At 45.3% G+C, this 13499-nt stretch overlaps 1 protein-coding gene across 1 annotated transcript; it reads right to left on the reverse strand.

Moving 5' to 3' along the window:
• Positions 1–1567: 1567 nt before the first annotated feature.
• Positions 1568–10713, reverse strand: LOC135394040 (protein smoothened-like). The gene is made up of 12 exons (XM_064624471.1): positions 9990–10713; positions 9451–9678; positions 8546–8755; positions 8120–8292; positions 7742–7964; positions 7242–7365; positions 6326–6418; positions 6152–6260; positions 5468–5656; positions 4858–4991; positions 4639–4779; positions 1568–3629 (listed from the first exon to the last, which is right to left on the reverse strand). Exons 1-12 carry the CDS (start codon positions 10476–10478, stop codon positions 1999–2001), a joined length of 3744 nt encoding a protein of 1247 aa, XP_064480541.1. The 5' UTR covers positions 10479–10713; the 3' UTR covers positions 1568–1998.
• Positions 10714–13499: the final 2786 nt, after the last annotated feature.

A 13499-nucleotide genomic window follows, 5' to 3' on the forward strand; every position in this document is an offset into this window, starting at 1 on the left:
AGGTTACTGCAGGCGCCAACTACTTGCGATTTTGCCGCAAGCTTTACGGCACGATTGCGCTTCCGACTTGTACCTTGAGCTACTTCTTTGATGAGAACGGAGGTGTAGAGCAATTGTGCCGTGCATGTGTACTAAATCTTCATTTTTATCACTGCTTGTGATTCATATTTAGGTGTCCAAGAACACTATAGAATGTGATTGGTGTGAATCGACAACGTTAAGTAGTTATAGATGTAGTTAAAATACATTGCAGTAGTTAAAGAAGTAGTTTTAACTACCTCCCCTGAAAAGTAGTTGAACTACTACAGTAGAACCTCTTTATAGTAACTCCTCTTGTAGTAAAACTCTGCTTATGGTAAACGAGAACTGCGGTCCCGATAGAATCCCGTACATTCAATGGCACACCTGATATAATAAAACTCCTGATTTAGTAAAATTTCATCATGGTCCCAGAGAGTTTACTACAAAGGGGTTCTACTGTAGTTAAACTACTCCATCGCGAAGTAGTTAGTAGTTATAGTTAAACTACTGTAGAAGTAGTTAGTGGCCATCACTGGTAACCTGTATGTTAGGGAATCGACTATGGCAAGAAGGTAACAGGCTTGAAACTGGGTACTCCGAACAGGGACCTGACCGAGTGATAACAATTAGAGCCTGAAGTTTTAGGATTTTACCCGATTCTTCCCCGAATTTGCACCCCAAATTGAAGGTTGCCTCTTTAGAGTGAAACCCGATTTTTACCAGGCAAATTGCCCTCTCTGGGATGTCTGTAGGAATGCACCAACTTACTTGTTTGGCAGAAAAATGTAGTTCCATCACCGTTTGTACCAAATCGCTACAGTTAGTTTGAATAACTGAGCCCGATTTATCCCCGATTTTAGCGCAATGGAAGTTTTTTCACCCGAATTCGCATGAATTTAGGGCACATGTTTATTTACCCGATTTTTACCCCCCGAATTTAGAAAAAAATATTTCCCGAAAACTTCAGGCTCTAATAACAATGTAGCTCAATACCAGAAACATTTGTGCATTTCAGTATAGTGAGTTCGTGTTCAGTATGTATTCCAGGCAGATAATTTTTCTTCGTTCCGAGTCGCTGGACACAAAGATGATGGTACGTAAAAGATTATACGGCATTATCAAGTACGTAAAAGATTGTGTTGGTACGGCAAATGCGCAAAATTTTCGAGTAACACCTGACAGCATGACTTAGTGTGATTATAAAGTATCCTTATAAACATGCTCTATGTAACAAAGCTGCATTGCAGTGGCAAACTGGAAACTACCAACGAGAAATGCAAATTAGTTTGAAAGAGGAGCAGTGGCCAGCCCAAAACTGTGGCCATTACATGATATGTCTGTGATTTTCAAATTTATGAGGGAAAAAATTGTTTCTAATTGCTTTTCTGACATCTTGAACATCGCACAATGCGCAATGCTCAAAGTGCTATCGAGCAAGTTTTGAGCTGGCGTTCTTTGCACATGGTTAGAAACTATGGTTTCAGCAGGTCATGAAAAACTGCTCACCTATTAATTTTTTTTTTTCATGTGTGAATGTATCCAAAAATTTTACGTAAAAATTTTATGAAAGACAGGAGGCTGTTTCATACTCAAAACAAAAGCAACAATATACATTTGTGAACAACATTCGCATGCCTCACACTGTTGGCTACAAAGAGATCATGTTGTGTTTGAACAGTTTGGTTTGCTCGATCACAAGTTCTTGCAACCCCCAAAATCTTTCCTGCACATCGAGTGTCACATAAAATTAGATTCTCTGCACTACTTGTGTAACACAGATCCTACAGTTAAAAAATCTAGAAATTGTAAACAAAATGTTCGTAATGCTCATTGCACAACGTTCCTGCGGTTAGCACCGCAACGAAGAGCACCAAAACCGGGGAAAACCCGAAAGTGTGTATGCAAACAAAAACATGTTCCTCAAATTTTGTTGTAGAGGCATTGTTGGCACTTCAAGACAGCCTTCTAGGGCGAAACTCATCGCGACACAAACCCCGTTGCGTCCTGCGGTCCCCCATTGTGACACGTTCCTGCGTGACCAGCCGAGCTTCCCTCGCAGGGCGACGTCGCAATTGCACAACCGTTGTAGCCGAACGTGTGATGTTGCTCCGCTGGCCCGAAGAAGCCGCCATTTTGTGGGGCATCGTTTTGAGAGCAGTGAACGTGCGTCGGAGAAGCCACTGGAGCAAACATGTACGTGTGACAGCTCTGTACCCCGTCCGAATGGGACGGACAGGAATCGGCCGGACCACTGCTACTGACGTGGTGTTCGCCGTAATAAGGCCCCACCACTTGCTGTCCCTGAAGGTAGCCATTTCCGTAAGGATTCTCCAAGCCGCTGCGCGCCGGAGGGTCTTGTCCGCACGGACAACCGCTGCAACACTGCTGCTGCTGCTGCCAGTGGTTCCCGTCGTTCGTGACCTGTGGGTTGCAATACGGTTCCAGGTGCACCGACAAATTCTGCGCCGTACATTGTGAAGGACTCCGCGGTTGGAGCTCTGCTCTGTTCTGCGCGTGAGCAGTCGGAGGAAATACGGACGACGGCGGAGGGTTCATGACGGACGCTCGTGACATCGGGGACTTGCGCGCTCTCGACGCATTCGAGAGGTTAGATCTTCGGGACTGCCCAGAGCCGATCTCCCTCATCTCTATGGCCTCGGTGGGAGATTTCACAGAGAGCCTCGTGGGATTGAGCTCCGCCCTCGGTAGGGGTGATTCCGTGACGGTCTGTTCAGTCTGGGTCTCCTGATTGGTTTGCGGCCTCGAGCCTGGTTGGCCGACCATCCTCGTCCGTTCTTCCACTATCCTCCTCGCTGCCTCCAGCTGCGCTTCGTCGAAGCTCCGAATTCCCACGTCCGTGTACTCAGAGTCCGACGTGATTATGGGAATAAAGCTCGTCTCGCTCATGCTGTCTGGCATAGGATGAAGCGGTATCAGCGGCGTATGCTGCGGGTGGAGGTCCGGGTACGAGGCAAATGCCTGTCCGTACGGGTACATCCCTGGTGGGAAATATGGGAAGCCAGGGTAGAACGGTGGGTAACCGTAAGGTACGCCCATGTAGGGCGCGTACGGATTGGGGACGGCAGAAAAAGGTGGCATGAGCGTGGGAAAGGTCTTCGCCGACGCCTCGGCAGCCGCTGCGCTGCTTGATGCCTCTGTGCCCTGCGCGGTCGTATTGGCGGCAGAAACGGAGGCTTCGCGTGGCCGGCTCTGGTCTGACATTCCGTGGGTGAAGGGAGGGTTGATGAGCGTTCCGTTCTTCTGCTGAGCTGCCAGGACCCTGGGTCGGAATGGTGGCTTCTGAGAAAGCACCGAGCCCGGATTGAGGTCTCCCGTACTTGTCGCCTTCGCCACAGCTGCTGGGGCGTGTCGAGCAGAGCGACGCAGTGCAGTGCTCTGGATGGATGAGTCACTTCCGCGTCGGAATGGGAGGGGGAACGGAGACTGGCGCTGAAGCAGGCGTTCCCGTTCCCGCCGTGTCTTGCGACGCTGATTCCGAGCGATGGCTCTCTGGGCGGCCAGCCACCGTTGCTCGGCAGTCAACTGATAGCTCAGTTGGGAGTCCAAGGATTGGCGCCGAATGCTCATTGACATCTGGCGGCTTACATCTGTAAGTGAGTGTAGAATTTTAATTTCCGAGTTAAGCAGTTCATTTATTCCACCCGGTACTGTTTGCCCATACTGTCCTGCAATGAAGATATACAACTAGAGCATGAAGTTTTCGGGAAACATTTTTTTTTTCCAAATGCGGGGTTAAAAATCGGGTAAATAAACACGTGCTCCAAAATTTGTGCGAATTCGGGTGAAAAAACTTCCAGTCCGCTAAATTCGAGGAGAAATCAGGCTCGGTTACTCAAGCTAACTGTACTGCTTTGGTACAAACTGTGATGTAACTGCATTTGCTGCCAAACAAGTTAGTGTTCATTCCTACAGACGTCTTAGTGTGTGCAATTTGCTCAGTAAAGGTCGGGTTTCGCCCTAAAGAGGCAACCTTCAATTTGGGGTGCAAATTCGGGGAAGAATCGGGTTAAACCCTAAAACTTTATGCTCTATATATATAACATGGAAACAGAAGATGCAGTAACCATCTCAAAACATTCATTTCACAACACATGTGGATTAAAATTGGGCATTGTTAATTAAAGGCAAATAGATGTTGGCTCTTTGAGAGTAAAAATTTGGAAACTTTGCCGGCACTGTGGCGAGGCAGTTTATACTTAGGGCCTGACTTTTTAGGGTTAAACCCGTATCCGCCCGATATTTCCCCCCCCCCCCCCCCCCCCCCCGAACAAAATCTGTAAAATTCGGGTTTAACCCGAATCTACCCGAAAACATCCGGGTCGCGTGGCACACTCGTAAGCGTGCATTAAAATAAAGTTTGATAACATTGCTAAACATTAGTTCCATGTTAAGACAAATTTTAATTAAACAAAAAAAAAATCACCCGAAGACACCCGAATTCCTGACGACAGAATATGCCGCAACGGGATTTAACCCGAACACACCTGAATTTTCAAATGAAAAATATCGCCCGATATTTACCCCCTGAATTTGGCCAAAAATAAAACCCGAAAAAGTCAGGCCCTATTTATACTATGTAAACGAAACAACACGCACCAGATGTTGAAGAGTATCTCCGTACAGGCAAGACATTGGGACCAGCAACGGCTCCCCTCCTGTGCAAGAAACCCGGAAGTGCGGCTGCCCACGTGGAAGACAGATCTTGGGACGTCACACTGTTCAAGTCCAGGTTCATTCCTGCCATGTGAACAATGTCATCGTGGCTGTTTATTTTGCCTTACAAGCTTACAAAGCGAAGATAGAATAGCTCATTACCAACAGGATCGTCGTGTGTGCTGTGCAGACCTCCCTGACCCCTATTGAGTTCATTACGGCGAGCAAATGCTTCAGCAATCAGTTTATGCCTCTGCAATTTTGTGGGCTCCTCTGATGACTGCCGGAGTATACTTCTGCGGAGGAACACAGGTTTCCATGTAAAGTTCGCCTACAAAGAATGCTGTTACTGGCACTAAAATAAGTATTTAAAGAGATTGAAACGTTTATTTTAATGTTTAATGTTTCAATCTCTTTAAATACTTATTTTATTCACTTGCGAGTGCTAGACTTCTCCCATTTTTGCCTGTTAGTTTACTGGCACTACTTAAGTTTTGCATTACTCACATTACATTACTTACATTTACTTACATTACATTACTTTATATTACTTTTTTACATTATGCATCATCTTCACCAGCTCGCTTGCTTCCTAGTCATTTTTTCACTACTTAAGTTTGTTTAGATACTGGAGTTTGCTATGAATCTAGCTGTTGTAAGTGTTACTTAGCTGTACATATGTAGGAGTAAAATATGCATCAAATGAATGAACTCATCCACTACAGCAGTTTCTCTGTAGTGTCGTAAAATGTGAGGCGAAGGAGCAGGTTACCTCTGCCAGAAGCGCTTCCATGTGGAGCCCGTTGCAGAAGTGACGATCCAAGAAGACAAGCCAACGCAAGTTCCGAGAAAAGCCATCAGGTGTAGCTGTAGCATGGCCAAGCTCGGTTTGGTGCCAATGTTGCAGTGGGGAGAAGAGTCTGGGATGGCAGCTTGTGCTGCCAACACTTTGGCTCGACAGCTATTGAAACCACAGAGAATACTCAATGTAGCAAAGCCAGTGACCATCATAATTTTTTTTGTTAATTCCAACATGCCGATATTATATGGCATACATCAAGCCATGCACTTCATGTTGGGCTACAGTATTTGCGACAGAGCTGAGATGCAAATATAAATTGTATGCTTATATTCCCAAGCTCCATGCAAATCTTGTCATACTTAAAGTAGTGTCCTGGAAGCCGCCAAATAAGACAACATCACAGCCATATCTGCAGTGATACATCTAGTAAATGTTGTAGGAAGTGGTTTAAACAGGGTTGACATAGTGACATTGGATGTAGAATAGACAGAATCCATAGCAGACTAAGGGCATCGCTACGAGAGACATGAAGACATCGGTATCAAGGCTACATAGGAAGCACCTTAGCAATGGTGAGAGTTGCATAGGAAAGCACACACACAAAGATAGCACACAGGTGCAGCTGCCCAGTGTAATTCTAAAGTGAAGACTCACGCGATGTAATCTCTCAGGGTTGCTTGCCAGACAGGAATGTTGCGAAACTCGTACACGTGACAGACAAAAGTGCACGATACAAGAACAGTCATCAGTAAGACAAAGAGGCCTGAAATTATGCAGCATGGAGATCAGAACACAGAAAGACAGGACGAAGAAATGATGTGACCTCACCGATCCGAAGTATCATGCGCTGAATCTTCGCGCGGACCCGATTATTCAACACTCCTCCGTTGCTGGATTTCAGGGTGATCAGTTTATAAAGCTCTGAAACAACAAAGAAACCCAAACATATCACAGGATGAAACATACCTATATACACCTCACGTCAACCTTAATAAGAACACTAAAAAAAATATGGTCTCGATCCCGAGCGCGATTACAGCAACCCTTGAGGCCGTGAGGAAATCTTAATTGAATAAAATTATTCTCTTGGTTTAACGCAAGGACACTGTTCACTTAACATTCCCCCAGGGTGGCTATTATCGCGCTCGGAAACGAGACCAAATTTTTTCCGGTGTTATTATTAAGGTTGATGGGAGCTGTACCATTCAAACAAACAGTCATACCCACATTCTGAAGTTTAATGCTTGTTAAGCGAATATTTAACTATTCACGTCACATTTAATGGCGCTATTACTTACGTCACGTGTCAACTAGCTGGCTGCAAGAGTAGAAAAAATTCCTATTAGCTCATTATTTACAAAAGGAAGATAAGGATATGTTTCTAGACTGGTTTTGCTGACCTTTGGACATGACACCAATCAGTGCATGATATTTGAGTAGCTCCAGGGTCGTGTGCCCAGGGGAAAACATGCAATACCTTGCAAGGATAACTAACAAATTGTCTCTTTGAGCTCTGCATGCTCAATTTTACAGCTCTCACTGAGAGTCAGTGACGGCGGATGTGGACAAAATATCTCAGACTGATCCACGGCCTGATAGTTTGGACTGGAACATAGACCTGCAAGGTCTATGGCCAGGACGGCCCTAATGACAATACACCGACAAGCCTAGTACCATCTGACAGCCCCAACAGAGATTTCTGTTATAACGTCGATCGAGTATAATAGGTATCGGAATGGCTTACCCCTGCAAAGAAAATAACTGCCTGCCAGATATGCGGCCGTTACAGGGCACAACACAAACACAGAACGCACCACAGGGTTACGAGATGACACAAAACAGATGCCCATCACAGAGTCTCCATCCACCTGCAATGAAAACAGCAATGCAGATATTGATGCTGGCACAATCAATCTCTCAAATCAGTTCTCGTCTACAAAACTATTTACTGCTGCCCTTTACTGTGTATTCACACGAGAGACGTCCTCACGGAAGATTCTAGTGGAAGGAAAAGCAAAAACACTGCTCACAGAGACAAAGTTCCGACCTGTGTTATGTTGAGCATTCACACGGTGCGGAATATCGGGAGCGGCGTACTGCGCGCTTAGCAGACGACACCGTCAGCGTCTTTCCTGTCGTCTGCTACGGAATATATCTTGTGGCTATGACACTTCATCGCGTCATCTGCTTCTACAGGGAATGTCGCTCGTGTGAATACACGGTTAGGGTTACAAATTTCCATACCACTCCGAGGGCCAGCACGGAGATTGTGAGCACAAAGGGCACACTCCAGGCGACCAGGTGAAAGTAGGCAGACTTTGCCCCCAATGCCTCCCTCTGGGGACCCCCTCGGCTCTGGAAGCGATGGTCCCAGGCGTAGGCGAGCATCACAAACCAACAGAGGGCCGCCATCAAGAAGTAGTAGACCAGGAAGAACACCACCATGCAGGACAGGTGTTCTCCAGAGCTGATTAAAACAATCGAGTTATTTATTCTCTGCTCCATAACAGTTATGTACGGACAGCACATAACGCACTGACAAGTTTCCGACACCTTAGAAAATTTAAAAATGGCTAATTATAATTAAACAACAATGAAGCGTTGGCAGAATTGCGGATGTACCTCGGTTCTCCGTTCCTGAGTGTGCCATCTCTCCTGCACGTGATGGCCTCTCGGGCACCGGGCACAAACTGTGACAGCCAGCCGATGCAGACAAACAGGAGGCACAAGTTGATGTAGAACACCATTACGTTTGGATACTGGCTTGCTTCCTTCCAGCCAATCAGGAAAGTGAGCTGAAACAAAATTCATCTCACGTTCACCTCTGGGGCTGACACTTGATTACGAGGTGTCCAGAATGATTTCGAATGGATATAAAAGCGCTATATCGTTACGACACCAGGCATCAAGAGGAGTTTTTGTGGAAAGTTGAAAGCGATTGTGCATGTAAGGAAATACATAATCAAGTCACATAGAAGTGAAGTAAACGATGACCTGCACCTCCTGACAAGCGGAAGAAACATCAATTTCATGTAGAGGATGACTCACCACTGCAAAGAGAGACGCTATGACTGCCAAGGTTGTGACAAAAACGACAAAGGTGCGCATGCTGCTAAGTTCCTCCTCGTTGAGCAGCGGGTGTTGGCACCTGACTCCGCAGCCCTCCACCTCCTGGTACCAACTGCTCTGGCTAGGTGTAGCCACCAGCGGAGTGCCACACTGGCCAGTCGTGTTGAATTTTATTTCCCGTAGTTCATTCTGCATTGTATGAACTCCAGTTGTTAGAATCGTAGAAGGCCTCTCCCTCAAAAGGGGCATTACTCTGTTCTAAAGACACATTGTTTAGAGGCACAAATCATCTATCAGGCGTAGAGCCCCTAGCTTTCCGCAGAATATTTGATACCTTACAGAATTAGAGAAGAATTACAGAAATAAGGATTACAATCGAGCTGCAGCATTTTCGCGGACTGAACTCCATCAGTTGCGACTGCAATGCCTGACAGCACTAATAATGCCGGCCCGTACACAGCTGAATGTGCCGCTACGAAAGGAAACTTAACTACAGCAATGCCGGGAGACAAATTTACAGAGTTGAGTCTGGCTTTCTTTGTGCACTGAAAAGTTACGAAAGGCTGGAAAAGTGCGCAGGAAGAGTCGGTATGTGATTTTGGGAGAATGCACCACCTTTTTTTTTCCTCTTTTCTCTTGCCCCAAGGAACCCTACGGATTTGTAAAAACCGCCTCATGGAAAAGTAAAATTTCCACCACAGAAAGTTGGGGGCTTTAATCATGGTGAGCCGTCTGTACATCTGTTTGCATTATTCTACTACAAACCACTTTCGTGTACCTTGGGAAGGTAACTGTTGCACATCTTGTGAAGAGATTGACTTACGAATCTTAAGAAAATTTTAAAAAAGCAGTGTCAAACTTTCACAGAGCGTTGCCTTGCCTACCTTGCAGCCCGACGGGAAGAAGTCCGCTTCGCAGCGCAAGAAGGGCGGCCACTCGGAACCGACGGCCGCTATCTTGCAAAAACCTCTCGCAAGGCGACACATCTCCTGGCTCGGAAGGGCCACCTGGTCGTCCTGGCAACGGGGTCGGTAGTAGGCGCATAGCAAGGGTTGGACTACCGCCCAACAACGTGGAATTTGCTCGAGGCCTTGCCATAGGTTCAGACGCTCCTGAAAGGCAGCAGCGTGAAAAAGTTTTCTCGCAAAATGTGATAGCATTACTTATTTTTAACCATGACAGATTGTGTTTTTAAGCTCCAACAGCAAAACAGCTCCAAAAGCGTGTAGTTTTTTTCGAAGTGATGGCATGCCTTACTAGTGACAATTATGCCAGATTCCAATTTTGTAGTGTGATTTTCAAGGTCATTCAGTCAAACGTTTTCTGCTTCAACAGGGATGATGTCTATTTATAAGGGTCATCTATTCTCTTCGACAGCCCTAATATTTGCTGTGTTTTAAAGTGTGCGCTGTAAACAACTCACCTGTATCTCAAGTTGAGAGGTGGAATCATTAACGAGTTGAATGCTCGTTTCTGCATAGGGCAGTTCAACACCAAAACAAGTGTTATCCAACAAGGGTTCACACTTCGCCCTCCTATAACAACTATCCGATTGCGGCCAATTTCGATGCAAAGGTGAAGAATGTCGAAAATCGCCTTGCAACTTCGAACTCTTCTCGAAGGACTTCAAAATTCGCGCTTTCGTCACATCGGCCGGACTTTGCGCACTGTCATGTACCAAGTTGTCAATCTGATAGTCGACGTCGGACGTTGTATTTGTTGGAGAAGAGCCTAATGTTTCATTGCCGTGTCGCGTTGGACGTGATTGCGAAGAAAATAAAGGCACTTCACCACATACTGTCCCTAACACCACCACAACGATATAAAGCTTCACCACGACCAACTTTAACGTGTTAATCGTTGTGCACGTCCTGACACTGGATGGTAGTTGATGGGAAGACATAGTCAACATTCTCTTGTTTACGGGACAACCATTGTCACGCGCGCAACGAGTTGTTCACAAAGCTTTGTTTTCGTTGCACATTTTGGTTACTTGCCACATTTTTGCGTTATGACACTCGTCGATTAACTGTTGCTTCAAAACTGCAACATTACCCAGTAGTGCACACGTAAGTCACAGTGAAATGTTGTTCCGGACGTTCGGGCTAGCAGACCACCAACGAAGTTTAAAAAAAAGAACATTGTGAGCTTACGACGTTTCCCGCTAGGTGCTTTGTGACTCTGCCAGGTTCAAGTAGTTGAAGTCCCTTTTAAATCAGGGCAGGTATGAACCTATGAACCGATACCACAGGCGAAAAAAGTGATTATATTCGGAGGCGATGACTAGAAGATTTTCACTTTTTCACACGTAACAGGCAAAAGCGTCCGTTGCTCTGGGCACTAGGTGGCAGCTGTAGTTGTTGCATTTTTTCATGCACTCTTTGAACGCTTTTTTTTTTCTCAGTCAAATGCCTAGTGATCTAAGAATAAATTCGGCACAAGATTATTGATTTTAGACGCGCAGAAAGAGGTGTTTACTCTAGCCACTTACAACCAGTGTCCTTCACCCTTCTTCAGTTCATGCATTTAGTAGTTTTGTTCTTTCCGTATAATTGTTCTACGGTACACGGTTTTCCCGGTTTGCCTCTTATTAGCTTGATTGAGTTCAAGCACATGTACGTATACTTAAACCTCTAACTGAGGCATTTGAGTTCCCGTACAGATGTGAGCATGGCAGCAACCGTGCTGTTTGAAATCAAAAAGAAACAACGCGTGACAACCACGAAGAAGTCACCGTTTCCTCTCATATTTCACCTGGGCAGCGACGAGAAACAGAGTATTGTCACATGGCAGTTCTACAGAGGAACGCTGAAACCGGACGGTGTCGAAATCGGCACTTCAGAAGAGATGAAAAACCTCTACTACATGGTACACACTTTTAGCCCCTGTTCGCGTTTTATAAATTTTGAAACGTTTCAGGGGTACTTTGGAAAGGGTTCTCTATCTCGCTCAGCGCCAGAGAAAGGCACCACAAACTCCAGCTTGCCTCCAAAAATGAGCAGCAGAAGGTACACTGTTGCAAGTTTCTGTACTGTTACAAATATTTGCGCACCTTGATTCATTTATCTCCTGATAGGTATCAGCGTCACTGTTGGCTCGCCAATAAAGAAGAGCCTGAAACAAGGGAGTCCCCCCAGACAGTGTTGGTCAGGCAAGAGGAAGACAATTGTACAGAGACAGCAGAGGGAGGAGAAGATGAAAATGATAGCTACTACTTGACTGAAGACCCTTATCCCATAGATGAAAAGTTACAGCTTTTTTTCGAGGAGGTGCATCAAATTGTGTGATTTGGAGAAGGGCGATAACCGTTCGATGTGGTCGTGAAGCTGGGAAGATGAACGTCCTAAAGAATGAATGACTAAATGAAACTAAAGTCGATAACATGGCAGATATTTGTTTACTTGAGAAAGGTGCAGTAGAGATAGGACATTGTGTTTTAGAATTAGACCAGGTACAAAGTGTTTTTACCTCGTTTTACATCATCATCACCACTTCGGGTAAACCTTGACAATCCCCGAAAATTGAACTTGCAAAAGTGCAAAGTCGCCTACCAATACAGGCACTAGAGAATGCAAAGCACTGCACAATCAGCAGAGCCTCTTGTCTGAAATGCAAGATGCACACTTTATTTATTTTCGACCTCAAAACTGCTTTTCCACCCGATATGTACATACAGCCTGATTTTACAGCTCCTGATATAAGACCCGGTCTTTACTGCCGATTTTGGGAAACCTAAAGCCAGAAACCACAATGCTCTAAGTAAAGAAGTAAAGGGAACTTGGGCCTTAGGGTACTCATGTTCCAAGAAATTATAGCAATTGTTTCTTCCCATTTGAACCAATGACAAATTCTGTGTTGTACCAAAAGCTGACGTATCTTTATACTGAATGGCATCTTTAATTGTACTTTTTGTATTTCTCTTTTGACTGATAAGCAATCTTTTGCAGGCCTTCTTTCTGTCATTTGGCTTGGGCTGCCTGATAGTGCAAGAGGATGGAAAGGTACATTTCCATCTTCTATGTGCTGATTACACTGTTATACAAACCATGTGACATACTTCTCTTGTTGGCCCAACACTAATACTCCATGAAGAATGTCAACAAATAACAATTGCGCAGACAGTCTGCCGCGAATAAGCGTGCTTCTTTTTTTAGGATTTGGAACTCCTGGAACTGTGGCAGAGGTTGTGTACGCTGCGTCCAAACTTCCCGGCACGGTACACAGTCTATCACCATTTCCGGACGAAGGGATGGGTGGTTCGAACTGGATCCAAATATGGCACCGATTACTGTAAGATATGGGAATTCCTGAACATTTGATTTGAGAACTGCATTTGTACTTGGGAGTCGACTTGGGAATTGTACTTGGGAGTTGAGGCGAGGGCAAAAATTCACGTTCGTAGATACCGGGGTTCTCCACTCGCCGCACTAGTTCTGGTAGGTTTCATGACAGTCCCTTAAGCATGCGACCATGAGGTTCTGACAGCGAATTTCTTCCGAATTTCTTTCGTATTAGTAAACTCCCACAGTTCAAAGCGGCACTAAGCACTCTGGGATTTGCTGAACTCGTCTGTAGGGAGTTTCGAGCACAAACCCCCCCCCTCCAAACGGGGAAATGAGCGTGAAATCCTCCTCAGGGTAACAACAACAACAACTTTATTTATTTATTTATTTATTTACATATACTGCAGTCTCAATGGAGACTATTGCAGGAGTGCCTGAAAGAATTTGATGACGTAATTTGATGATGATGATGATGATTGGGGGTTTCACGGGTAAAAGTCCCGTAGAACTTCTCTCGGAAGTATTTTTCTGGCTACGTTACTGGTAACGGGTGGTTTTTCTTGCGGATTATGTTATTACTCTGGTTTACCTGACAGATCGCGTTATTTCCAGTGCTGTATAAAGACGGCCCCCCATTCTACCACGCTACA

This window comes from Ornithodoros turicata, chromosome 5 (assembly GCF_037126465.1).
Source record: "Ornithodoros turicata isolate Travis chromosome 5, ASM3712646v1, whole genome shotgun sequence".
Classification (NCBI taxonomy): domain Eukaryota; kingdom Metazoa; phylum Arthropoda; class Arachnida; order Ixodida; family Argasidae; genus Ornithodoros; species Ornithodoros turicata.